The sequence below is a fragment of the Passer montanus genome, unplaced genomic scaffold (genome assembly GCF_014805655.1).
Source record: "Passer montanus isolate IOZ18808 unplaced genomic scaffold, ASM1480565v1 scaffold109, whole genome shotgun sequence".
In the NCBI taxonomy this organism is placed as follows: Eukaryota; Metazoa; Chordata; class Aves; order Passeriformes; family Passeridae; genus Passer; species Passer montanus.
Genome location: NW_024357502.1, coordinates 2,501,908 through 2,529,413, shown reverse-complemented (window position 1 = coordinate 2,529,413; position 27,506 = coordinate 2,501,908). Strand labels below are relative to the sequence as shown.

Here is a 27,506-nt window from a genome sequence, read left to right as displayed (position 1 = left end):
TATTGCTTCTAATTTACCACAGAACCACAAAATGTCCTGAGCTGGAAGGGATCCACCAGGATCATTGATCCAGCTCCTGGCCCTGCACACACACCTCCAACAATCCCACCCTGGCCATCCCTGGGAGTGTTCTCCAAACTCTCCTGGAGCCCTGGCAGCCTCGGGGCTGTGCCCATTCCCTGGGGAGCCTGGGCAGTGCCAGCACCTCTTTGGGAAGAACCTTTCCCTGATATCCAACCTAAACCTCTCCTGGGACAGCTCCAGATGGTTCTGTCACTGTCACAGAGAGCAGAGATCAGAGCTGTCTCTATTCAGGAGGAGCTCCAGACCCCTCAGTCTCCTCTTCTCCAGGCTAAACCAACCAAGAGGCCTCAACCACTCCCGGTATGGCTTCCCCTTTAAACCACTCACCATTTTCACAGCTGTCCTTTGGACGCTCTCTAACAGCTTGGTATCCTTTTTTTTTGTGGCACTGTCTTGGATTTGCCAAGCAAATTGCATTCTATTTGCCATCTGTATGGCCATTGTCTTCTGTCAAGTGGGAAGTTTTCCTTATCTCTTCCACACCCAATCCTTCCTCTGGGTACACATCTGCTGATAACAGGCTATTGAATGTCACTGCATGGCTGATAAGAACTACAGCATCCCACTGGGAGATGGGAGCCCAGAGGGAGGAGCCAAGCATTCCTACCTGGATATAATCTTGGATTCTGGAACACCAGCACAGCTTCTCCACTGGAAGTGGAGAATCCAGTGGCTTCTCCACTGCATCCCCAGAGGAACAGCTGCCCCTTCCACTAGATCTTCAGAGGAAGACTGCACCCTTCTACAGGATCCCTGCTCCAGCAGAACCACCCCTGACACTCCAGGAGGGCTGCACCCACATTTCCAATTGGACTGCTGCCAACACCCTGACCCACAGGGTGTCGGGTTGTGTTCTGATTCTGTCAGTGTTGTTTTAGTTTACTGCATTTTTATTTTATTTCTCTCTTTTCTTCCCTAGTGTCACCACGATATTTTCTGAAAAATCCCTTCGCCAGAATTTCTTCTCCTGGGAAGCTGAGAAGCCTTAAAGAGGAATGAAGACAGTAATTATCTGATTGCTTCTCCTGTTTTGCTGCTTTGGAATGTGGTCTGGAGATTGTTTACCAACTGGTCATTGTTTGATTGGTTTCATCTGAATTGTTTTTACTTAATCAGACAGATCAATCACTGTCCAGCTGTGTCAGACTCTGGAGAGAAGTCACGAGTTTTCATTATCATTCTTGTTAAGCCTTCTGATGTATCCTTTCTCTATTCTTTAGGATAGTTTTAGTATAGCATAATATAATATAATATAATATAATATAATATAATTATATATTAGCTTGCTAAGAACATGGAGTCAGATTCATTCCTTCCTCCTACATCTGGGGACCCTGAAACTACCACACCCTAGTAAAGAACTGTTATTCCTGCGCCCATATTTTTGCCTGAGGGCCCCCTTAATTTAAAATTTATAGCAATTCGGAGGGAGGGGGTTTACATTTTCCATTTCAGGGAGGCTTCTGCCTTCCTTAGCAGGCACCTCTTTCCAAACCAAGACAGGCACCAATTCCCGAGAGGTGGCTGCGGTTCATCTGGACACGTTCACCCCACCACATGGCAGCAGCTGCTGCCCAAAGCTTTGTCCTGGGAGTGGAGTGACCGAGGCATTCACAGTCTGGAAGTGCACAGAGCCATTCAGATTGTCTGCACTGAGCAGAAGAATCCCAGGTTCCCAGCAGAGCCCTCCCGAGCCGCGCTCACGATTCACGAGCTCACGGCTGCATTGTCACATGCTGTCACCCAGTGTCTGGCACTTGGCCACTGTCTGCCTCCCTCTTCTCCTAATTGCTGAGTTAACAGACCACTGATCATGCTCAAAGGGTTGGAAATGTGAGGCTGAGAGTGGGAAAGGAGCTGGAGCAGTGGCTCCAAATAAGGCAGCTTTTCTCATCACGCAGAAGGAGTTAATTTTCATTGTCTTGAACAAGTGCTGGGAGTTTCCAGCTGCCCCCAAGCACAGCACATGCGGCAGCCTGTGAAGATTTTGCTTTTTTTAATTGCTAGAGCAGCTCTTTGCCAAGTAGTGCAGCAGCAGAGTCCTGCTGCTGCTGTCCAAGGTCTGTGTGCTTGGTGGGAGGAGCAGGAAAACACCCGCCATGTGTTGGCTGCCCGGATCTGAGCCTGGAAATAGTCTGGGATTAGTGGTGGAAAAGTGTTGGGAAAAGGGTGAAAAGACCCTTTAAGGCTTCAAGATCTTGTCAGCATAAAGCCAGAATCTGCACAGTGGCAATATAAATAAAATATGTAATTTTAATTACAAGCAAATAGCATGGAGCTTGGGGAAAAAAAGTATAAGAATAATAAATAAATAAATAGTCTGCCCCCTTGGAGGGGTGGATTCAGCACTTGGATGCTGGAACACAGTAGGGTTAGCACAGAAATCCTGGGAGCTTCTAGAGAAGCTGTGGTGGTGGCAACATCAGCCTCTGACAGGGACCATCTCCAGGAGGGGTTTTTCGTGCCCACCCCGGGGGTGTTTTTGTCCAGCATTCACAGGGTGTGAAGCTCACCTGTATCTGTGTCATCCTCCCTCAGGCTGGCCCTGGTGGGAGTTTAGGCTGCAGAGAGAGCTCCTGTCCCCCCTCCTGGGACACCAAGCCACGATGGAGCTCCACCTGAGAGAATCCCAGAATGGTTTGGGTGGGAAGGGACCTTAAACTTACCCAGTTCCACACTCATTTGCAAGGGAGGTCCAGCTCTTCACACATTAAAGCGTTTGTATAATACCATCTTTTAACTCCTGCTATCTCCTGAAATTGTGTGTTCTACATGGAGGATTTTGTCATTAAAAAAAAAAAAAGTGGAATTGCCAGAGCGGAGCTGTCTGCTTCCTTCCCTGGGTGCCAGTGCTGGAAAAATTTCTTGGAAGTAATCAAGGCCAGGTTGGATGAGGTTTGGAACAACTTGCTGTAATGGAAGCTGTTCCTGCCTGTGGCACGGGGTGATATTTAAGGTCTTTCCAACCTAAATCGTTCTCTGGTTCTATGAAATACCCACTTTTTGCCTCAACATGATGTTTTTAAAGCAGTGACCTGCCTGTTCATCTGGTGGTGTTGGGGTTTTGCTTAAACTCCATCTCAGAGTGATGCACAAGATGGAGAAAAGGAATAGTCAGGCTAATAAAGATCTTGCATAGTGAGTATGAAAAATTTCCAGATTAAATAAATTAAAGAATAAAAGCCCATTTATTGCTTAAGGACACAGGGGGAAAGTGTCTTGTGGCTGCCTTTCAGTTTTATTGACAGGAGACTCAAAATAGCAGATTTTTCACATGGCAGGTCGGAGATCTGTAAATCATCTTGCCAAAAAAATCTGGATGATAGATCGAGTGGGAAATTAGACAGATCATCCAAATCCTAAAATACTGAAGTTGGAAGGGCAGCCTGGAGGCTTCTGAATCTGTGCCATGCTCAAAGCAAAGTCAGGTTCAGAAGCAGGTCAGGCTCCTGAAGCTGAGATTTGAATTTGACCAAAATCCCCCTCAGCTGCCACCATCATGCTTCTGCTTGCCAAGCTCAGCAGGGCTCATGCAGGGCTCTGATGTGGGGTTATCCAATCCCAGGTGAAATACTGGGCATTCCCTGTGGAAAAACAGGGGCTTGCACTGAGCCTTGCACAGAAATCATGGGTAAACAGTGAATTTCCTGAACTAAATATGGTTTGATGCCTTGAACACAGCAAAAGAGGGGAAGGCACACAATCCAGGCTGTCCTTGTTCTAATAATTTTCCCAAAGTATCTCCTATTGTTGGAAGAGGTACCATGGGTTGAACAGATTTTTATTTCAAATGGAAGAACATGGCAAAGGGCTGCAAGATCATAACTGGGCTGGAGAGGGTGAACAGGGCTGATCCCCTTTCCCTTTTTAGTCTTGATTTGATTGAAAAATAAACTATTTTTGTACTTCTTGAGGCAGGGATCAGCCAGAGCCTAAAGAGCTCAGCAGGTGGTGTAAAAGAGGGAAAGGAAACACTTCTTCACCTAAAAAGTAATTAAATTGTGGAACTACTTACCTTGGGATGACAGAGTGGGGAAAAATTAAAGACAGTGGAAGGAGAGCTGGTGTTGGAGGTTATTAAACATTCCAAGAGTCTTCCTGGCTCAGCTGAACCTTTAATTGGTGGGACAGGGAAGGATTCCACAAGGTTTCTGTTGATCTGGCTCTGTAAGAATCCAGGTCTGTGCTCCAGGTTGGATCAGATTTCAGTCTGATGTGGCTGAGGTTCCTTTGTCCCCAGGAGATGGAGGAGGTGGCAGCACTCCCAAGGGGATGAGGAACAGGGTGGGTTTGCTGAGCTGTCCCTGCACATCCCCAGCTCAGCCTGTTAATCCATGAAGTGCTGGGCTCAGAGTGGGGATATTCATTTTTGGGGGGAGAAAACCAGTATTTTACTACTTGAGTTTACATCTCTTGCCTGGCTTTGCTCAGTCATTATCAAAACCCCACAACCCCCCACAGAGGGTTTCTCAAAACTGCCTTTTCTCCCCAGATCTCCCTGCCTGCATTCCTGTATTTCCCCTGCACAGGGAGTGGAATAAAAAGCTGACTTGAGACCTACTCATTTAATGCCTGAATTAGTTCAATTTTCTCTGCCCGAGGCTCCTCATTTTTTCCCACTGTCTTGCTGTTGGCCTGCTGGGAATCTCTCATTGTCCACAAAAGTTTCTCTCGCCCTCCTAAATTGATGATTTTCTCCCCGAGCTCAAATTTTTGCCTAAATATGGACTCTTTCAGGGCTAATTTCTCTTCATAGTTTGCTTAGGCACACGTGTGTGTGTGCTAAAATCAGTTTCAAAATGGCTCAGATTTATTTTTAAGCCAGGGTGGGTTTTTATTTTTTGCAGATGCCAAAAGCATTGATTCCTGTCTGATTTAAAAAAAAAAAATAAAACCCACGGAGTATTTTCAGCATGATTTAGCAACTCATCTACAGGGATCTTGACTGGCTTAACTAAATGGTTGGTGCTTACTCGTGTGTGGAAAAGGCCCTGGTGTCTTTGGATGCACATTATTTTATTTAACCCAAACACAATTTAATCTTGGGGAGTTAAAAAGCCAGGGTTTAGGCTGATGTCTCAAAGCTTGAGTCAATCACTGCTGGGAAAAGCAGCCTATCTCATTATTTTTTGGAGCAAAATGTTTTGCTTTAGTGGAGCTGTCATCTTTAAATATTTTTGGATGCAAACTTCCGGAATTGTTTCTGGGAAGAAAGCTTTCCTTTTAAATTTTTTCCTTCCTATTTTCATTTTAAGCTCTAGAAGCATTTATCAGGTATGCCTTGAGTGCACCAAAAATTCAATTCCAAGTCAAGGCAAATACTGGTATTTTTTTTGAGACAAATAAACCATTTTGCTTAGAAGATTGGAGTTTGGATCATCCAGAATCCTATTCTTTCTTGTATACTTTTAATTCTGGAAGAACCCTCAAACCAGAAAAAAACAGCTATTTGTACGATTTCATTTAAAAAGTGAAACACTGTGTCATAGCTCTGTTGCAGAATACTTCCAAGGAGTGATAAAAATGCCATCAGAATAAGGATGTTAAGAGGAATCAAACAGAACTATTATTTTTTAAGGCAGTTAAGAGACCCCTAACACAGAAAATAAGTGAAACAATGACCTCAGGCACAGCAATAAATACACTGCAGCAGCACAACCAGATTCTGTTACGTGCTGGATGTGAAATGAGCTGTCTTGGGGCTCTCCACCCTGCCAGCACAGCCTGAATTAGCAGCTGGTCAGTTTTCCTGCAGACAGCTCTGTCAGAAGGGCAGGGAAGGAGCCGAGGGAGGAAACTGGAGCCTGCAGGAGCTTCATGTCCCCGTGGCAGGACAGAAGCTGTGACAGCTGCTGCCGAGATGTTGTGGCAGAGGAGATGCTGGCCTGGAGTGTTTTCTGGGAGAAAAAGGGGTTGGTTCAGTGAAGGTCCTGAGATGGGCAGTCAGAGTGTGCCCTACAGATGTGGTGTGTGGGACTCCAGTTCAATCCTTTAGGATCATTCCTAATAAGCTTCTCCTTCAAATCTCTGCTCTGTCTTAAAACATCTCATCTTAAAACATCATTAAAACATCTCCCTCTGGAGACAGCAGACAACCTCCCCTGCTCCTCTGAGCAATTCTGAGTCCATCTGTGAGGACAGGAGCTCGGGGAACATCTGGGCACACTGCAGTGTCCAGCCTCACAGTCCCTCAGGACATTCCCAGTGGGCTTGAGCCACTTTCCCTGCTGTCACCCACCATTCCAAACTGGAAATCTCGTTGGGCATCCCTAGAAAAAGCAGGTCTAAAATGAGACAGGGTCAAAATGGCTGCTGAGAAGAGGCCAAATGAGAACACAAGACACATCACAGGAGAAATACTGATTGCTAAGCCAAGCCCTGGCAGCAGTCAGGACATCCAACACCCAGCTCGGATATGGAGGGTGGCCTCAGAGTTCCTGGTGGTGCAGAGGTGGGACTACACCACTCATGCCAGAGAAAGCAAATCTGGAGTAAAAAGAGGACTACAAACAACTTTCCCTGAGCCTCTGAGCAGTCTGGATTTGACAAAAAAAAAAACCCAGAGATGTTCAACAAAAACTGGAGCAGACATCAATTACCTTGGAATTATTCAAGACCTGATTGGACGGGGCTTGGAGCAACTTGGGATAGTGAAAGGTGTCCCTGCCCATGGTTTTTAAGATGGTTTTTTGAGGTTCTTTCCAACCTAAACCATTCTATGAGCAAATGGGTAAAGGTTTGTGGGACTGCAAGTTTGACACTACAATGCTGATAATGAGGAAAGAAAGTCCCACCACCACAAAAAAAAGTGAAGAGACACTTTGAAGTCAGAGAGACCAAAGATTCTACACCAAAATAAGGAAACCAAACCTTTTTTTCTTTTTTTTTTTTTTTTTTTTTTTTTTTTTTTTAGAAAAAGATAACATCATTCAGTGTATTTTTTCAAGCTTGCTGGACATCATACCGAAATACCGTAAAGCTGTCAGGGAAATTATATGTTTTTTTCTGTTGTCAACCAAAGCGTGCTTTTATGGAGTCAATTAGCCACAAATGATGAACACACGTCACTTGTCTGGGAATGAATTACAGTACAACCCAATAAACACAACTGACTTTGCTCTCTGATCATTGCCCTCATGAGCAGGAGGCGTCAAACTTCCCTATCCAACCATAAAGGAAACTCCATTTTCGTTTGTATTTCACCCTCCAAATTCATCTCCTTCAAGTGCTGCAGTGCTACAGTGTGGGGGGAAACGGGGTCATTGGTATTTCTGCTCTGACGTGCAAACCTGGACGTGAGCTCAGGGTGTGAAATGCAATTACATCGGGAAAAAGGGTTCGGATAAGCTGGGATGGCACGGGGGCTTGGATGTACAACGGAGCTGCTGTCAGATTCCACAGAGAAGTGCAGCCAATGTTGTCTTTACACAGGATTTTGTGTGCCCTCCACAGACCTTAGAGCCCTTTTTGAAGGTGGAGAGACGCAGTCTTATCAAGGTTTTAGAAATTTTTTTTAGTTTGGTTAGTTGCTGGAGGGTTTATTTTCTTTTTTCTTTTTTTCTTTTTTTAAACTTTAATAACAGATGGGTAAACTGAGGCACAGAAAGGTGGTGTGACTGGCCCACAGTCGTTGGTAGACCTTGAACCCCCCAGGTCTTGCTCCCACCTGGGACAGAGTGAGAAGGAAGGGCTGTTCCCAAAGTTCCCTCCACTTGTTCCCAGGGTGAGGAACACCGCGGCTCCTCAAGGAGCGAAGGAAAGGACCATCACCCTCAGTGGCAACGTCTGGAGGGGCTGGATGGTTCCTGCCATCCCCTGGGAGGCCAGGGAAGCAAGGAACCCAGCATGGAGAGGCAGGAGCCGGCAGGTCAGGCACTACAGGATGCACTCGTGCCTCTCCGTGGCTTTCAGGGCCTCGTGCATGCTGGCGGCCGAGAGCCTCCTGTTGATGTTCCTGTACCTGCAGCGCAGCAGGTTCCAGAAAGTAGTCCTCAAATCCCGGTTGAAGAAGGCGTAGATGAGGGGGTTGATGAGGGAGTTGGTGTAGCCCAGCCAGAGCAGAGTCCTCTCCAGCCTCAGGGGCATGCAGCTGCAGCGGATGCCGCAGATGAACGGCCGCGCCGTGGACATCAGGAAGAAGGGCAGCCAGCAGAACGTGAAGGCCCCCACGATGATGCCGAGGGTCCTGGCGGCTTTCTGCTCCCGCTTGAAGATGGAAATGTTCTTGCGGTCTTGCCGGAGCAGCTTGGAGAGCGTGGCGCACTCCTCCACGGCCTTGGTGCGGCGGGAGCTGTGGTGGGCGCGGCTGGAGGCCTCGAGGCAGTAGACGCCCTCCTCCTCGTAGTGCTTGGGGAAGTTCATGAAGCGGTGCTTCTCGGCGCTGACCTTGGCCGCCTTGTAGATGCGGCTGTACATCACCAGCATGACGGCCATGGGGATGTAGAAGGCCACGCCCGTGGAGTAGACGGTGTAGCCGAAGTCCTGGCTGATGAGGCACACCCGCTCCACCGTCACGTTCTGGGCCCAGCCGAAGAGGGGAGGGAGGGTGATGGAGGCCGACAGGAGCCACACGATGAAGACCATCTTGGCCATCAGCTTCCCGTTCTGCCGCACGGGGTAGGTCAGCGGCCGCGTGATGCCCAGGTACCTGCGGGGAGGAGGAGTTGTCACGGGTTAGGAGTGGGTGGCTCTGGGGTGGTTTTCACTCCTGGGCAGCTGTGAGAGAACTTTGGCCCTCAGAGGGGACAAGAAATTGATTTGTCAAATGAAAATCTCCACAGGCATGGGATCTCTTGACTAAACACCACAATTTGTTCCTCACTTTCTTGCAATCACTCCGTGCATGGAATCACAGAATGGTTTGGATTGGAAAGACCTTAAAGACCATCCCATTAAAACTCCCTGGAAACACCTTCCACTATCCCAGGGTGCTCCAAGCCCTGACCAGCCTGGCCTTGGACACTTCCAGGGATGGGGTGTCCATAGCACAAGGTGTCATTGAACTGCTGAGTGCAGTCTGAACTCTGCATGATCTCCTGGGCAATAAAAATACTTTAAAAAGTATTCATTTTCAGGAATAAAAAATGCCTTAAGAATTTTATTTTTTCCACCAGAACTATTCTGCACAGAGAACATGTAACAGCTTCCAGGCATGGCACATAACTCACTCCAGAGTGTTGCCTTTCCCAAGGAGACACCCAGGAGTGGGGTGGGTGATGCTCAGAGTGATGTGCCACAGGACTGATTCCAGATGAAAGGAATAACTCCTAGCAGTGCTTAATGGGAAGTGGGAAACACTGCAGCCTTCTCTTATTTGTTGGTGAAAAAATGCAACCTGCAGCTAAGATGGCCCTGGGAGACCAAGAAATAATCTTGCCTTTGGGAAGACTTAAAGATGTGTTTGGATGAGCCCTGCAAGCAAAGCTGGAGAGTGGACAATGATGTTTGGGGACAGTTTTTTGGGCCCCTCATGACAAGAAAGTCATTGAGGGGCTGAAGAGTGTCTAGGGAAGAGAATGGATATGGAGAAAGGTCTGGAGCAGCAGGAATGGCTGAGGGAGCTGGGAAAGGGGCTCAGCCTGGAGAAGAGGAGGCTCAGGGGGGACCTTGTGGCTCTGCACAACTCCCTGAAAGTTGTTGACCTCTAGAAACTCAAATAGGAATGACCCAAGCAGCTGGAGCCATGTGCTCACTGGCTGCCAAAGTGATGGAGTCCAGCTCTCCCTCAAGAGGAAAACGAGTGGAGTTTGGAGTAAGAGATCCCCAAACCACCTGGTGACCCACAGATTCCCCAACCCTGACCCCTGGGGTTAGGAGTTACCTTGTTATTTTGCCTGAAAGGAGCTGAAGGCTCCACCATCAGCTCCTGGTTGTGCCATGGGGTGTAAACGTGAACTATCCTGACTTTTATTGGAGAGGTTTGTGTGATAAAGAAATTGTCATCTGTGGGTAAATTAGAATTGTAAAGCAATAAATCAAAGGGGGAGTTGGCTGCTGTCAGCCGACGTTCCCCCTGGAAAACATCTGCCTGCTGCTCAGCTCCAATCAATCCAGCAAAGACCTCGAGCCACTCATATGGATTTCTGTTCTGTTACAGCCTTTTTGATTCCGATCTCCTGCTGCCAGGAATTTTTAGGCAGGAACACAGCACCTCTTAACTGTTCTTGGATGAAAGGTGTCACTCCAGAGGGGCAGTGAGAGCAGCGGCTCTATGACTATTTTTGGCTAAAAGCTGAACAAAAAAATGGAAAATATCTGTGGAGAATTTTACCTTTGCTGTATAATTTTTCTCTGACAGTCAGTCTTACTGTGTTAGGAGATTTTCTGTTCCCTGATTATTTCGCTTTTCCAGATCATCCCCTAAGATTAGAAGATGGAAATAAAATAAAAAAAGAAATCTAATTTCTCCTCCCCTCCTGGCTGCTAAATCAATTGAGAGACTAAAGTCTTCTCCCCTGCCTCCCTGATAAAATGATTTTGAATTCATTCACTGAGTCGTTCTTTCCTTATTTTCCTCTGTATTCTTTTTTTGAGCTGGCCTTAGTCACAAGAACCAACCAAAATTTTCTATGTTCAGAGAATTCCAGGATGGTTTGGGTTGGATGGAATCTTCAAGATTATCCATTTCCAACCCCCTGCCATGTGCAGGGACACCTTTCACTACCCCAGGTGGCTCCAAGCCCATCCCACCTGGCCTTGGACACTTGCAGGGATGGAGCATCCACAGCTTCTCCAAGCAACCCATTCCCTCCTTATGGCCTTTGATGGGGCCAAGCTGGGAAAAAAGCCCTGCTGTGCTCCTGGAATTCCCAAATTAACACCCCAGAAATCACCCCTCTGGATATCCAAGCTACAAACTTCGCCAATAAATCCATGCTGAGCTGTGTGCCACCCTCTCTCATGCTGTTACCGGGTTTCTTTGGAAGCTGATCCGCCTGGGATTTGCTGAAACTTCCAAGGAATTTACGCGCCAGCTGAGGGAACGCTCGGTGACGCGGTTTAACGAGCAGGCAAAGCTGACACATTTCATCCGCGGGTGCCTCGTGCAGCTGCTGCTGCTGCTGCTGGAGGAAACGGGGCCGTTTTGAGGTCTTTGTAATAATTCTGAAACGAGCAGCGAGCCCTCAAAACAGGGCAGCGTTTACAGGAGGCGAGGTGGCGCTGACAGGCGGTGGAATTCTCGTGGAATTCTCTCCCTTTGAAATTTTTTTAGCTTTTCTCTGTGTGTGTGTCGTGCTGCTCATCAAGTTTAGGGTAATCAGGTAACAAAAGGCAATTCCCAGGATTTGTAGGCACTTGGTGTGGATTTGCAGGGCCCCCACCGTGCTGGGCTGAGGATGCAGGCACTCATGCCGGGTGCAATAAATTCCCGCCACATCCCTGATCCTGCAGATCCCTTTGCCTGTGGGGTGGGAGATCTGCCCCAGGCTGGGCTGCACCAGCAAACCCCATGGATGAGCCAGTTCAGAGTGTTTGTTCTACTCTCAATGGGAATAATGGAATGGGTTGGGTTGGATTGGGTTGGGTTGGGTTGGGTTGGGTTGGGTTGGGTTGGGAGGGACCTTAAATCCCATCCAGTTCCACCCTTGGCGCAGGGACACCTTCCACTAGCTCAGGTTGTTCCAAACCCTGTCCAACATGGCCTTGGACACTTCCAGGGATCCAGGGGCAGCCACAGCTGCTCTGGGCACCTTGTGCCAGGGCCTGCCCACCCTCCCAGGGAACAATTCCTTCCCAATATCCCATCCAACCCTGCCCTTATCCAGTCTTTACATTTCCTGATGCAAAGTCCCTCTGTGTCTTCCCTGTAGGCTCCCTTCAATTGTTGGATCATTATGCCAGGGATTAAAAAATAAAAACAACCCAAACCTCCCTGAGGTGCCCCTTTCTCCATCCTGCAGCTGGTGAACTGGGAAAAGATGAATCTCCACTCACACAGGGGGACAAATGAGCCCAGAATTAGGGCTCAGAATCAGGGTTTCCTCGACCCCACTGTTTTACCACAATTCCATGCCTCCTCTGCAGCCAAAATAAGCTCCTTCCCTGATTTCCAAGCTGATGCCATTCCTGCCCCATCCTGCTGAAGGAGAGGAGGAAACAAAAGGCAGCTGGAGGCTGCTACACCTGCCCATGCCTTGAGTCAGAGCTGGTGCAGCATCCCAGGGATCCATCCCAGACACAGAGCAGGGATCTACCCAGCCTGGGCAACATTTGGATGAAGGACATGGGAAAGGCAATCCAGCAAAATGCTGCGCAGTTTTCATCCCACTGACTTTGGGGAGGCATTCTTTTACTGAGGGTGACCCCAATTTGGAGCATATAATCTGATTTTGGGTGGAAAATACTTGCCAGGGACAGGGGAGAGCCCCAGCAGAGCCGCCTGGGAAATGGATGGAGAGTTTTTTCTCCACCAGGGATGCCAGAAGTGATGTGTGGGCTTTGGGGAGCTCCTTTTGTCAGCTTCTTGGCATTTTTATGGAGAGTTTCATCAAAGCTGAGCAGCCAAAAGAGGGGATTTTTTTGTTGGTGGATTGTTTTTGGTTTGTGACATTAAAAAATCTGCAACATTGGCAGGCTTTTACATAAGGAAAATATAAGAGGAAGATGGATGTTTCCAGCATTTTTCTTTTCTGATTTCAAAGGAAATCAATCAAATCTCGCTTCAGACAAGATTAGTTCTACCAGCTTCAATCGAGAGGCTTTTAGGAAGCCCTCGGCATTAATAATCAATAACAGCAGCCTACATTTTAATAGTCCTCATCATCCTGGGCAAACCAAGTAGCTTTTCCATCTAAGCTAAGCAAAATATTGAGGACACTTCAGCCATCAATAAAACCAGGGTCTCCTCCTTGGCAGGAACAGGCTTGACAGTGCTGACCAAGTTGGATTCAGGACAGAACCAGAGGAAATATTTCTATTTCCCAGAAGCTTTTCATCTTCTTCCTCACAGGGCAGGAGGAAGAGCTGGTCCCCATCACTGGAGGAGGTTTGGGTTGATGTCACACTGAGATAACAATTTAATCTCTTTTGGAGCAGGTTTTTCAGGGATTCTGCAAGCTCAGCTCTCCTTGTGCTTTTGGGTTTTGGTTGTATCAGCATAGAAATTGAGAATTGTGCATTTAGAGATGTTTCCATCAAGAGTCAAATGAAAAATTCTGCCTATCCCAGGTTCAGGGGGGAAGTGGAGATCCAGGCATGATCCTGGATCCTCAGTCCACCTCCACACACTGCCAGAGCATTCTGGGTGGATGTGGAGCAGTGATGCTACACAGGATGCTTGAGACACCGCCCTGGGATGGTTCACACAACTCCCAGCCCATTCCTGGGCATCCTTGAGTCACCTCCTCTTCTAATATGCACCAGAGGACATCCCAGTAATTCCCATTCCCTCCTCAAGCCCCAGCACAGACTGACCCTACAAGCCCCCTCCACTTGCAGGTTGTCCTGCAACAGAGCTGGGTGGGCACAGCTGGGGATTGGTCCAGTCCCTTTGTCCCTTTCCTCTGCTCAATCCTTGCTGGTTTTCTCCTTTCCCAGCTGGAAATATTCCAGGCAGCTGCCCCGCAACCACTCACCCTCCCCATTGGGCCTGTGGTGTGGTGAGGATGAAGTTCTGGGAGCAAACTGATCACGGTGCAGTTCCTGTGCCAACACATGAGGGACAAGCTGACGCCAGAAAATTCAGGCTCTTTGACAACCTCCTGGGACACAGCTTTTCCCTCCCTCCTTCCCAGGAAGGACAAAGTGACATCAAAGTCAGGATGTGCCTGCACGGTGTCCTTGGATGTGGATCTGCTCCCTGGAGCAGTGACACTGGACAGGAGCGACACGATGGAGGAGGAAAGATCTTTATTTTGGGGAAAGATCTCTCCTGTTTGTATGTGTGCTTGGAAAAGTCTTGCTCCACAGGATGGGATGAGATGGGCTGGGATTGGTTGGTTGGGAAAGGAGGGGAAGGAAATGGGAAGAGAAAAAAAGGGGAAGAGAAGAACAAGGAAAGAAAAAGGAAAAGAGAAAGAAAGGGAAAAAGATTGCAACTATTGGGTTTTTGGGGACTTGGGATGGGGTGGGGAGAGTTGCTGACATGCTTGGCCAAGGAGAAATGAAAGGGGAAAGGGAAAAAGAGAAAAGGGAAAAAGATAAAAAGTTTAAAGGGGAAAGGGGAAAGGGGAAAGGGAAGGCAAGGCAAAATGTAAAGAAAGGAGAAAATAAAGGAGAAGGAAAAGGAGAAGGAAGAGGAGAAAAGGAGAAGGAGAAGGAGAAGGAAAAGGAAAAGGAGAAGGAAAAGGAGAAGGAGAAGGAGAAGGAGAAGGAGAAGGAGAAGGAAAAGGAAAAGGAAAAGGAAAAGGAAAAGGAAAAGGAAAAGGAAAAGGAAAAGGAAAAATGAGAAGGAAAAGGAAATTTTAAAGCAAAACCAGTCTGGTTAGTGTGTAGCCACTTCCCTGCTCCTCACCCACTGGGAGGAAGCACTGACACATTTCATTCCTGCATTTCATCCCTTCCCTCTCACAGAGTCAGGCTCCTGCCAGCTCTGAGCACACCTGCTTTTTTTCCCTACAGGAAAATTATTAAAATACAGCAAGTTCAGCAGAAGAGCTGAACCCTGCCTGTGGCCTGGCAGGTTTTTTCTGTCTACCAGCAGCTCTGAGCTGCCTAGGGCTGGGATCTGCAGCTCCCAGGGGAGCAGTGGCTGGTGGGGATGAAGGTTTTGGAGCAGCACTCACTGCTGGCTTGCTCTGGAGGGGGGGATGTCAAGCAGCAGCAGGATTTTCTCTGTCCTTTCTGCTCTGTCACCTGCTGTCACACCTGCAGGGGTGACCAGGGAGGTGGCACAGCTGAAAGGGCACATCTCAGATGTGGGCAGTGTCCCTTCCCTGGGCTGCTGCTCCCAAAGCAGCCCAGCAGTGCCAGCTCAGCCCAAAGCGACCCCCGAGAAGGCAGCAGACGTCAGCCCCAGCCACCGGCTCGTCAGCGCGATGGCCCCGATGACGCAGCTGCTAAAATTAGAGCCACCAAGGTGCTGACTTGTCCAAGCCTGGCCACCCTGCCAGGCAGGCTCAGCCCTTCCCTCCCAGCTCCAGGTGTGGGAGGTGAAGCTAAAAAAATCCTCACAGATGTGCTCACTGAGCAAAACCGGGGGGTTTGGGATTTTGGGATGGGGTGTGGGGAGCTGCTGACATCCTCAGCCAAGGCACGAGTCCAGGGAGCAACACAAAATCCCACAGGATTGGCTCCAGAAGCCCTGGAACCTGCATTTCCAATGTGCCTCTGGGTTTTGGTTTTTTTTGTTTTTTTTTTTTTTTTCTTGAATGGTTTCATAGCCCAGGCACCTTCCATGGAGAAGGTCAGGTGCTGTTCCTCAGGAACAATGTGAAGCAGCTGCCAAAAGGGGGAAGACTGAGGAAGCAACTTGGGCAAGTAACTTGAGAAAACACCCTGAGCCCAGCTCTTCCAAAGGGAACGAGGCACTGAACTCCCACAGAAAACCCTCGTCACCCGCCAAAAACACCTCCAGGAGCACTGATCCAACCAGGAACACAACCCTAGCAGCCCCCAACCTCCCCAAAACCCCCCGGCATAGCAGAGCCCACCTGAGCTCAGGGCAGCAGCCCGGCCCTGCCTCACCTGTCCACGCTGATGATGCACAAGGTCATGATGGAGGCGGTGCAGCACATCACGTCCATGGCGATGAACACGTTGCAGAACACCTTCCCAAAGAGCCACTCGCCCCCCACCAGGTCCGTGATGGTGACGAAGGGCATGACGGCGAAGGCCACCGACAGGTCGGCGGCGGCCAGGGACACCACCAGGTAGTTGGAGGGCTGCCGGAGCTTCTTGACGATGCACACGGAGATGATGACCAGCCCGTTGCCGGCGATGGTGGTGAGGATGATGATGGAGAGCACGGCCCCGATGACGACCTTCTCGGTGTCCCCATAGAGCAGGATCTCCTCGCCGCAGTCGGTGGCGTTGGTGAGGTTGGAGGGCGGCAGCTCGGGCTCGGCTGGGGGTTCCTCAGTCATGAATGGATTCGGGAGCCGCTCCCGAGCCGGCCGCTGCTGCTCTGCGCTCTCCACCAGGAGAAGGTGCTGCTCCAGAAACCTCCTGGGGCTGGCCCTCAGCAGCATGCTCCGAGCTCGCCACCAGCGCTCGCCCAGCAGTGACACCTCCAGTGACAAACCAGAACATCTTGTCACAAGCAGGGCGAAGAAAATCGAATATCCCCTCATCCTCTCGCCCACCGGCACCACCCCCCTCCACCCCTCTCAGCTCTTGCTGCGGCTGCATCTCACGTGCTCGGCAGGGAGCCGCTTCCCAAGCCTCCTTAAGGACACGCATTTTGCCGGGGGATGCTTGCAGGGAAGCCGCTCTCCGCTTGGGAAGGAGCACGGGCTGCCTGCAGCATCTCCATGTGCTTTTCCAGGAGAGAGAACGGATCGTGGATCGTGCTTCCCTGCCGAGCTGTGTGCTGTTGCACTTCTCCTCTGCATCCATACATTTAATCCCTTGCAGAGCCTCCTCTGTGCATGCGACAACACGAGCCACGGCACCGGAGTGGGCACAGCCCCCGCCGAATGCATCCCCTGCCCGTGGCACACGCAAACTTCAAAGCCGGGAGCGCAAATCCCCGCTCCGGGCACGCAGTGGCCACACACGGGCTGTGGGTAGCCACGGGGCGGCAGCGGGAGCGGGTCCGCGGCATGCAGCACCCCGGGTACCACGCAGAGCCCAGGCATCCCGCGGAGCCCGAGCATCATCAGCACCGCGCTCAGCAGAGAGGCTCCGAGAGCCTCCCACCCCCGGCATTCCACCCCTGCGAGTGTTTCCCAAGGAAACTTCAGGGCAGGGCTCACCCCCTGGATGCTCCGAGCATCACGCACAAACCCGCATCCTCTTTTATTTTGTGTTGCTTTGTTCCAAACCCCATTTTTTCCCCTTGAAGTTTTGTTCCAATCCCAGCCGGATCGCCGCCCCTTCCTCCCCTTTGCGGCATCCCCCGGCATCCCCCACAGGAGTTACCTGTGCCGAGGGGGTGAGACATCCTCCAGGCGAGCCCCTGCGAGCTCCGGGCGGGCGGGGAAGCGAAGAGCCACCCCCGGAGCATCCTTGTCCCCTCCCCGCCCCGCCGGTCCCTCCTACCGCCCTCCCCTCGCCGGTGCCGGGCAGGGACCCAGATGGTCCCCGGCTCCCTCCGAGCCCCAGGGAGCAGCAAAAAGCGGGGCTGGGGGGTCCAGGCTGCGTCCTGCAGCCATGGGAATGAGCGTGTGAGGATCTGGAGGGAAAGGCTGGAAGTTGAGGAGATGCCTTGGAGCGCTGAGAGGCAGGAGAAGCAGCCTGGAGCCCAGCAAGGAGGGCAGGCACGGGGAAAGGCGCCCTTCCCCGTGATTTTTTTTTTAAGGATTATTTTACAGGACAGGGTTTCTTCCCTCGTTCCCTGCATTTTACCTGCCCTCCTGGCTTGTAGCAGGTCCCACGTTCCTTCAGTTCCGTGCTGAGGAGCAGCAAACAGCCAGGGGAGAGGCAGATCCCTAAAGAGGATTTTTTAAAATTATTATTTTACAGGAGAGGGTTTCTTCCCTCGTTCCCTGCATTTTTCCTGCCCTCCTGGCTTGTAGCGGGTCCCACGTTCCTTCAGCTCCATGCTGAGGAGCAGCAAACAACCAGGGGAGAGGCAGATCAATAAAGAGGATTTTTAAAAATTATTATTTTACAGGAGAGGGTTTCTTCCCTCTTTCAATCAATTTTTCCAGCCCTCCTGGCTTGTAGCGGGTCCCACGTTCCTTCAGTTCCACGCTGAGGAGCAGCAAACAGCCAGGGGAGAGGCAGATCCCTAAAGATGAGCCTTTCCTAACCCTAGAAAACCGAGATCATTAAAAAAAAATTAAAAAATCGGGGAAGAACATGGAGAGATCCACATCCACTTCCCACCAAATGTTCCGTGGGGACTTCGGAGCTGGGATCACTCTGATATTTCCACCCAGGGCATCAGTCACAGTTTGCTCCTCCTGGGGTGGAAGATGCGGGGCAGAGCCACCTCCTACACTGGTTGTTCCCAAGGGTGATTCCCTCGGGAATTCTGCTGCCTTCCCGGGGGCATGGACAGCGCGGGGCCCATCCTGCATCCCTCGGGATGGGCTCGGAGGGGGGATGTGGCTGTGGAGCTGTTGGCAGGCTCGGGAAGCGATTCCCGACGCTCAGCGCTCCGGGAGCGAGGTGGGAATCTCATCCCAGGACTGAGTCTGGGAAAAACACCTTTAAATCTCAGTGATTTACCTCCGGGCAGGGATTTTTGGGGCAGATGTTCCCGAAAAAAAAAAACCCAAAAAAACCCCGAAACACAAAAAAAAATAAAAAAAAAATAAAATATAGTGCATCTGCAAGGAAAGCGCCGGTGAGCTAAAGCAGGGCTGTTAAAGCTGTGCTTAACGCTGGGGTTCCTCCTTTGCTGCTCGAGCATCGCAGCGTGTGTGGGAGGCTGGTGAAAATAGCTTCCTCGCCAGGCCAGGACGTGCTGGAGGAGCTCCGGGTGGTTTTTTTTACCTTTTTTTTCCTTTTTTTTTTCCATGACAGGTGGGTTTTTTCCCGGCCCCTCCAGAGCAGTGACGAGCCGGGGTGGGATGGGGCTGATGCACAAACCCTGCAGAGCCTGGGGAGGGGGAATTCACTCAGATCCAACCAAACACACCCGGAATTTCCGAGGAGGAAAAGCGGGATCTGCAGAACTCCCTGCTGCAGGAACCGCCGGATTCTGCAGTCTCCAAACCCAGACAAATTCAGCCGAGGAGAAAAACACCCCCTAAGGACCAGCCTGGGGCCAGATGCCTGGAGAATTTCAGGGAAACAATCCGTGCCCGAGCCACAGATCTGCTCCCAGCCCTGGGAGAGGAGTTAGAGGGAGGATATGGGGTGGGGGACAGCCTGGAGGGGGTTTTTTCAGTCTGGAGGGGTTTTTCCAGCTTCCCTGGAGGGATTTTTTTCAGCCTGGAAGGGTTTTTCCAGCTTCCCCGGAGGCTGCCTTTGGGAGAACACCACAGCAAGGAGCTCCTGTGCACCAAGGAGAGACAGGGAAGGATTTTTTCCTCTCGAGGCATCACTGGGAAGCAGCTGGTTCATGCACAGAGGTCGGGTTCATGTCCTGGCAGAGAGGAGGGAAGGAGAAAAGGTGATTTTAGAGGCAAGGAGCTTCCTGGGCTTCCTTTGCTCTGCTCTTCCAGGAATTTTGGCAGAGCCTCAAAATCCTGCAAGAGCTCCAGGAGGCAGAATTGACCCCGCTCTGTCTCATCCCAGCCCCATTTCTGTAGGATGCAACCTTCGGCTTTTCCCTTTCAGACCTCCTGCAGGTCTGGGAACTCCAGAGGGGAAATCCCCCCATTTTTCCCCAGGGAAATGAGCTGCTCTCATAACTTGGGCAGCAAAAACAGGGGCAGAAAGTCACTCCCAGCTCCTGGGACACTCACCAAGCAGCCAGAGGGCACATTCCTTGCTTGGGTTGGTTTTGGGGAGGACAGAAGGGAAAACGCCAATTTTCATGTGAAGAAATAATTGAAATAATTATTATTCTTCTGGCTAAAACCCTCGGTGCAGCATTTCTCCAGCCCCGGGCCACGCTGACCTTGCTGAGACACTGCTTCTGGGGCGAGCTGGGAAGCACTAATTGCATTTAATGGCAATTAAGGGGAGGAAATGGCCAGCGTGCCTCAGCTCAGCACTCACTGGAGCTTTCTGCCTTTGGCTGAGAGGACAGCACGGGTTTGGAGGAGCAGGGATGGTGCTGGAGCGAGGTGGGATGAACCCCAAGGAAAATTGTTAAACAAAGCCAGGAAACAGAAATCACAAAATAAAAAAGTTTCCTGCACCTGCAGCAGGGGAGGGGTGACCAAAATCCTCCCAGCACTTCAGGAATGCAGTGCCCAGATCTATTATTCCATTTTCATGTACAAATGGCTGTTTTATTAACAATTAATTGTTAATATTGAGCCCTATTAAGTCTAATGGCGAGATAATAGGCGCCGGTATTAATATGCAAATTTGGAGAAATCTCATTAACTCCGAGGTGTTTTCAGGTCCAGCATCTTCCCTGCAGCACAGATGTTGACATTTCTCTCTCCCAGCAGGCAGAGCCCGCCCAGATGGATAAAATTAATCCCTTGGCACTCTCAGCTTTTAAGGAGCACCTCGAAGGGTGGATTTTACCTGCAGGGAAATTCAGGATGAGCAGTCCTGGGGTATCCAAACCTTCTCTGTAGGTGCTGCTCCCGTGGCTGTGATCAGGAATAACAAAATCTGAGGGGTTTTAGTGACCCAAATCCCATCCCCTTCTCTCCATGGGCATCTCCTGCTTTCCCTCTGAGGCTCTCCCAAAACCAGCCCTGATGAGCATCAAGGAAAATCTCCCTGGAATCACCCAGAAAACAAAAATAAAGTGGCGGGAATGTGGTACCCGAGAGAGGGTTGGATCTCCCAGAAGTGTATCCCTTGCCTTGAGGTCCAATCTCATCCCCTTGGGATGTAATTTAACCATTTACCTATAATTTGAAACTCTGAGGGAGGATTTTGGGGGTGTTTTTTTTTTTTTCTTACTGGGTCTCCCAGAAATGAATCCCTTTCCTTGGGGTCCAATCTCATCCCCTTGGGATGTAATTTAACCATTTACGTCTAATTTGAAACTCTGAGAGAGGATTTTGGGGTGCTTTTTTTCTTATTGGTCCTGCCTAAAAAAAAAAAATTAATAAAATGAAACTTTTTGGTTGTTTTTAAAGGCTCCCAATGCATTTTGCTGTTTGAGCAGGTGGGGAAGCAATTGGAAATGTCACGGGAAAATGCCATCCAAAGGAGACATTGTTAATAATTCATTCCCAATAATTCATCTCCAAAAGGTGGAATTGCTGAAGAGAAATGTTTTAATCCTGTTCCGTGCAGCCACACTCCCTCTGCTGGAGCCTGCACAGACAACAGGCAGCTTTTAGTAAAGATTTACAAATTTTGGTTACCTGGGAGGGCTCCCCGGGGTTTCTCCTTTCTCCATCAGGGCAAGATGTGCCCACAGTCTCCTCCCGATGTCCTGCACAGCAGCCCCACCACTTCCCCAGGGTCTGGGTATCAGATTAAAGGTGACTTTTTGGGCTCTAAGGACTTGCAGACTCCTCATTGCTGGCAGCTTTAGTTTTGGAGAAATCCAGTAAAGTTTGCAAATTTCTAGCTTGGCACCACATGGTCTGCCAGGTTGAGTGGCCACAAAGGGATACCTTGCCTTGAGGTCCAATCTCATCCCCTTGGGATGTAATTTAACCATTTACGTCTAATTTGAAACTCTGAGAGAGGATTTTGGGGTGCTTTTTTTCTTATTGGTCCTGCCTAAAAAAAAAAAATTAATAAAATGAAACTTTTTGGTTGTTTTTAAAGGCTCCCAATGCATTTTGCTGTTTGAGCAGGTGGGGAAGCAATTGGAAATGTCACGGGAAAATGCCATCCAAAGGAGACATTGTTAATAATTCATTCCCAATAATTCATCTCCAAAAGGTGGAATTGCTGAAGAGAAATGTTTTAATCCTGTTCCGTGCAGCCACACTCCGTCTCCTGGAGCCTGCACAGACAACAGGCAGCTTTTAGTAAAGATTTACAAATTTTGGTTACCTGGGAGGGCTCCCCGGGGTTTCTCCTTTCTCCATCAGGGCAAGATGTGCCCACAGTCTCCTCCCGATGTCCTGCACAGCAGTCCCACCATTTCCCCAGGGTCTGGGTATCAGATTAAAGGTGGCTTTTTGGGCTCTAAGGACTTGCAGACTCCTCATTGCTGGCAGCTTTAGTTTTGGAGAAATCCAGTAAAGTTTGCAAATTTCTAGCTTGGCACCACATGGTCTGCCAGGTTGAGTGGCCACAAAGGGATACCATTTTCCAAGGGAAAAATAAGTAATTTTTCCAGGGTCTGGGTATCAGATTAAACATGGATTTGGGGGCTCTAAAGACCTGCAGGGTCCTAGTTTCTGGCAGCTTTAGTTTTGGAGAAATCCAGTAAAGTTTGCAAATTTCTAGCTTGGCAGGCCACGTTGCTCTGGGGCGAGTGGCCGCAAACAGAGGCCATTTTCCAAGGGAAAAAGAAATCATTTCCCCAGGGTCTGGGTATCAGATTAGACGTGGCTTTGGGGGCTCTAAAGACCTGTAGGGTCCTAGTTTCTGGCAGTTTTAGTTCTGGAGAAATCCAGAAAAAGTTTGCACAATTCTAGCTTGGCAGGCCACGGTCAGCCGAGGCAAGTGGCCGCAAAGGGATACCATTTTCCAGGGGAAAAAGAAGTCATTTCCCCAGGGTCCGGGTATCAGATTAAACGTGGCTTTGGGGGCTCTAAGGACCTGCAGAGCCCTAGTTGCTGGCAGCTTTAGTTTTGGAGAAATCCAGCAAAGTTTACAAGTTTTTCGCTCGGCACCACAAGCTCTGCCAGGGCGAGTGGCATCCCTGAGGAGATGGGGATGAGCTGGAGGGGACATTTGGGGGTGAGGAGGTGGAAGAGAAGCCCCTGACAGCAAATTCTGGCTGCAGCCCCTCCTGCCCACCCTGAAGATGCCCATGGTGGTTGCCAAAAGGATTTCCAGAGGGGCTGATGAAGTAAGGGAAAAACCTCAAAAACCTGAAATGGGAAAGAGTGAAAAAAAAAAAGCGATTTAGGTGGTCTCCAACACAAAGCCCTCAGCCCTGCAGCTCTGGCTCGAGGCTGTACTCACCCATTTGCCAGATTTTTATTGGTGATTTTATTTGTTATTCAAATGATGGAAGTGCAGCTTTTCCTCCTGCTGCTCTCCCACCCGCCTTTCCCAAAGGTTTGGGGAGAGCCTGGTTTAGGTTTGTGCAGTGAGAGAACAGATTTATTTTGGGGGCTCCCCTTTGGTACCTGCAGAAAAGGGGGATCAGTGGTGGCCTTGGCAGTGCTGGGGGATCTGGATGATCTCAGAGGGCTTTTCCACCCTAAATAATTCTGTGATCCTGTAACACCTCGGGCCCCTCCCCAGCAGGGATGCAGAGCAAACACTCCTGGCCAAACCTTTCCTCAAGGACAGCAGGACAGATCCCTGGGGAGTAGCAGGAGGAGGGGACATCACTGCAGGACATCAAGGCCAGCCTGGAGCTGGGAGAGGGAGCTGGCAGGGCTCTGTCCCCCTTGGAGCAAACCACTCCATGAAAACCTTTTCTGACAAATTTTTTTTTTTGGTGCCTGACTTTGGGCAGAAGTTTTTGCTTGAACGAAGTGTCCAAGGCCAGGTTGGACAAAAAAAAGCAACCTGGGATAATGGGAGGTCCTTGCCCATGGGGATTTAAGGTCCTTCCAACCAAAACTATTCCATGATTTCTGCTTTTCACACAGGATTTGGGGCTGGTTGAGCTTGAGTCAAGCCCTGCACTCGTCACCTTCCCATCCTGAGCCCGGGGCTCTCCGTGCTGGTGCCCGGGTGATGGAAGGGGTTGGGCTGAGGCTCTCCGGAGGTTGGAGCAGATTTTGGAGTTTTGGGAGTGGAACCCGTCCCGGTGTTCTCCTCCCTGTCCCTGTTCTCCTCTCTGTCCCCTAGATGGCACCGGCTCTCAGCACATCAAATTCCCCATGAAAAGCAGCAGGTTTTGGTGCCTGCGAAGGCTCAGGGTCAAAATCAAACACAAAATCCACCCCGAACATTTAAAAGGGAAAAAAAAAATTAATAAAAAAGAAAAAGAGAAGCTACAATTAATTGGGGTTTTTTGGCTCATACATAGAAAAATTCAGATTTCTGGCCCTTGGCTGGCTGCAGCGTTTCTGCTGCTTTCTCTTCTGGTCCATGTCTGGGATCTGCATCCCCCCAAAAGTTGGGGGACAGGGAATAAGTGGTTCCTTCTCCCCAGCTTTGCTGCAGTGGCACGTGGAAATCTGACAGACCCTGTCACACCTGGGTCACTCCAGGAAGACATTTCAGTTCTTTATAGGGCTGGGAAGCGCAGGGAGGAAAATCCCAACTCCCTTTTTAACTTAAACCAAAGCAGGAGATCGAAGAGGGAAAATTACTGACAAAAGCATCAGTTTGAGGAGGCAGCCACCCTAAATAATCCCTTTCTCCCTGCCCTCCATGGCAAACCCACACACCACGTCCCTGGGGCCAGGCTCTTCCTTGGACACTTTACCCATGAAATTTTTGGCCATCTCACATTTCAATCCTCCTGCAGAGCTCCTGGCAGAGCACCACGAGTGTCCTGGTGGGGAACGTGAGGGAAACACGTCCCCACCTGACCCTGACCCTCCCCACCAACATTTAAACCCATCTCACTGTAAAATCTGCTCTGCACGGGGGCTCTTGGCACCTGGCAGAGGCTCATCCAAAAGGAATCCAAGCAGGGACATCCAGAAGGTGCCAAACACGTCCCTCCTGCTCCTCAGCACCCATCCCCAGGGTCCCCACACGGCTCTGTTTGAGCACAACCCCTTCTCACCCATTTTTCTGTCCTGTTTTGGGGCTCTCCACCCCCTGCAGGAGGGAGCAGCCCTGGGCTGGGGCAGGTTCAGTGCTCTGCTCTTGGCACACCCCATGGCACAGCAGGGAGCACCAAAAATCCCAAAAATCAGAGGGAACCCACACAAATTAACACCACGCAAACTGCTCCTCCTGTTCCTGGGGTTCTGTCCATTTAGGAATTAGGATTTTTTTAAAAATAGATAGATTTATATGAGGGTCACCAGCATGGCTTTAGGGCAGCTCATGCTGATGAAGGTCAGAGCTGGAGGAGGAATCCCACAGAACCTGGGGAGATGCAGTGGCTGGAGACCAGGGACAATAAAATTGTTGCAATATTGGCATTACATATTAATATAATATATATATTTACAATATTACATATTTATATAATTTAAATTTATAAAGGCATTATTTATTTATTATCAACAAATAATAATATAATAATACCAATAGTGATATAATAATATATCAATAGATCATTACACAGGAATTGGTATATATCAATATTAATATCATAATATCAGCAAATAAATGTTGTAATTTATGTACTGGCAGGCTGTGGATTGCCCCAGATCCTGCTCTGAGACCCACACAGCCATTCTCAGCCTCACCTCAATCTCGTGTCCTTGTGAGCTCCTCCTTGAGTTGCAGGAGGTTGGAGTTGGCAGCTGGGTGCTGGATCCTGTGGCAGGTAACAAATTCACTACCTGGAGAATCCCCAGGCTCCCCAGTGACAACATTCACCTGGATTTGGGCTCATCTCTGGTTTGGGTGATGCCAAGGAAGTCAGAGCCAGCTCCAGATGCTGCCAGTGCACCAAATCAGGTAAAAGGTGCAGTTATTCTCCATTAAATGATGAAATAATCCAATTTTTGGCTCCCCAGACTCTCCCGTGTGAGACACGTGCTCCTACAGTCACAGCTGAGATGCTCAAGAGCTCCAGGTGCTGGGGATTACCCAAATATCCCCAGTCCCCAGAGAAATACCCTCAGCACTGGGAGAGAAACCCAGATTAAAGCAAAGACAGGGATTGGGCAAAAAGTAGAAATATATAAACAGCATATTGCTTTTTTTATTTCCATTTTAAATACAGAGCTATGTTATACAGCCAAGGAATTCCCCCTCCCTCCCTCGCTCCCCCTCCAAGCAACTCTTATCAAGAGAAATCCTTCACTGGAAAATCAACAGCAGATCAGGGACGTGCTCTGGGAGAGCCTCTTTAGCAAGTGCAATATCCATGGGCCAGAAATCCCTGCACAGGGACCTCCCTCACTTCAAATCCTCCTCAGAATCCTGGGACAAACCTCCTGGGCTCCCGTGGAGAAGGATTTAACCACTTACACATCACGGGGGGAAATCAACCCAGCACTGCTACCCTGGAAATGCACCCTGTGCTGCAGGGAGAGGGGATGCAGGGCTGGAGATGAGCTGGGTCTGCCCCTGGAAGGTTTCTCCTCTCAAGCAGGGCTTATCCTGCATTTACACTCCCTCCAGGGAAAGCAGGAGGGGAAATGAGAGAGTATTTAAGATATTTATGTATTTAGGATACACCTTTCTCAGGTGGGATCACGGGGAAGTGTGGCATTCACATTCTCTGGAAAAATCCCTTTGCCCAGGATTTTTCTCCTGGGAAGCTGAAAAGCCTCAGAGAAAAGGAAAACAATTCTTATCTCATTTGCTTCTCCTGTGTTGTGCTCATGTGGAATGTGTTTGGAGATTGTTTACCCACAGGTGATTGTTTCACTGGATTCTGCTGTGAGTTGTTTTCACTCTTTGGCCAGTCAGGGCCAAGCTGTGTCAGACTCTGGAGAGAGTCAGGAGTTTTCATTATTATCTTTTTAGCCTTCTGTAAGTATCCTTCCCTCTATAGTATAGTATTCTTTAATATCATATAGATAATAAAATAATAAATCAGCCTTCTGAGAACATGGAGTCACTTTCATCATTCCTGCCTTCACCAGGGCACCCCACAAATACAATAGGGAAGGGGTTGGTTTGCATTAATTTGAGGGTGTACTTTGTTTGGGTAAAGTTTGGGGTTTTTTAGCAGCTGAACTGTTGCAGTTTTCAGTAAGAGAATTTCTGTTTTCTGAGTAACATCTCACAGGATCATGGAATATCCTGACTTGGAAGGGATCCACAAGGATCATTGAGTCCAATCTTTCCTTTGTGGGGTCAAGGTACAAACTCACACCAACAAAGGACAGGGAAAGGAGGGGATAAACACCTCCAAAACCAGCAGAGCCCTCAGTCACTGATTAAACCAGTGTGACACCCCAGGCTAAACCCTCCCAGGGTCAATCAGCAGCTCCTCACTCCCCAGTGACAGCTGTGCCCTGCAGCTGGATCATCCCTTCTCCCATGGGAATGGATCCCCTTGGACCTGCTGGGCTCCTCAGAGCACGGCCCAGCTCTGAAGGGACACATCCAACACCTCCCAGGGGCTGCAGCTTCCAGGCTTGGCCACTAAATCCCAGGATCTTGATTAGTTTTGAATATCAGAAGTGGTGGAGATGGGAGGGAGCTGCACCTGGGCAGGCAAGGGGAGCTCTGCAGTGAAGCCCTGGAGGGACAGGACACAGGGAACGGCTTCCCACTTCCAGAGGGCAGAGATGGGTGGGAAATTGGGACGGAATTCTGCCCTGTGAGGGTGGGGAGGGGCTGGGATGGAATTCCCAGAGCAGATCCAGGCTGTTCCTGGATCCCTGGAAGTGTCCAAAGCCAGGCTGGACAGGGCTTGGAGCAACCTGGGATAGTGGAAGGGAGGGAGTGAAACTGGATGAGCTTTAAGGACCTTTCCAACCCAAACCATCCTGTGATTCCATGAAGATGTGATTCCCATAAAATCCTGCTCCAGCAGGCCAGCACTCTCTGTAGGTGCTGCTTGAAATCAGTGGCACTGGTCCCAAATTTCAGCTTTGAACCCCAGGGAGCTGCCAGCAGAGCTCCCAGGG

The 27,506-nt window shown here is 49.6% G+C and overlaps 1 protein-coding gene across 1 annotated transcript; it reads right to left on the bottom strand.

Moving 5' to 3' along the window:
• Window positions 1–7,026: 7,026 nt before the first annotated feature.
• Window positions 7,027–17,191, bottom strand: LOC120509559 (5-hydroxytryptamine receptor 7-like). Its single transcript, XM_039724333.1, has 3 exons — window positions 17,104–17,191; window positions 15,709–16,250; window positions 7,027–8,731 (listed from the first exon to the last, which is right to left on the bottom strand). Exons 2-3 carry the CDS (start codon window positions 16,209–16,211, stop codon window positions 7,960–7,962), a joined length of 1,275 nt encoding a protein of 424 aa, XP_039580267.1. The 5' UTR covers window positions 16,212–16,250; window positions 17,104–17,191; the 3' UTR covers window positions 7,027–7,959.
• Between the last annotated feature and the right edge of the window lie 10,315 nt (window positions 17,192–27,506).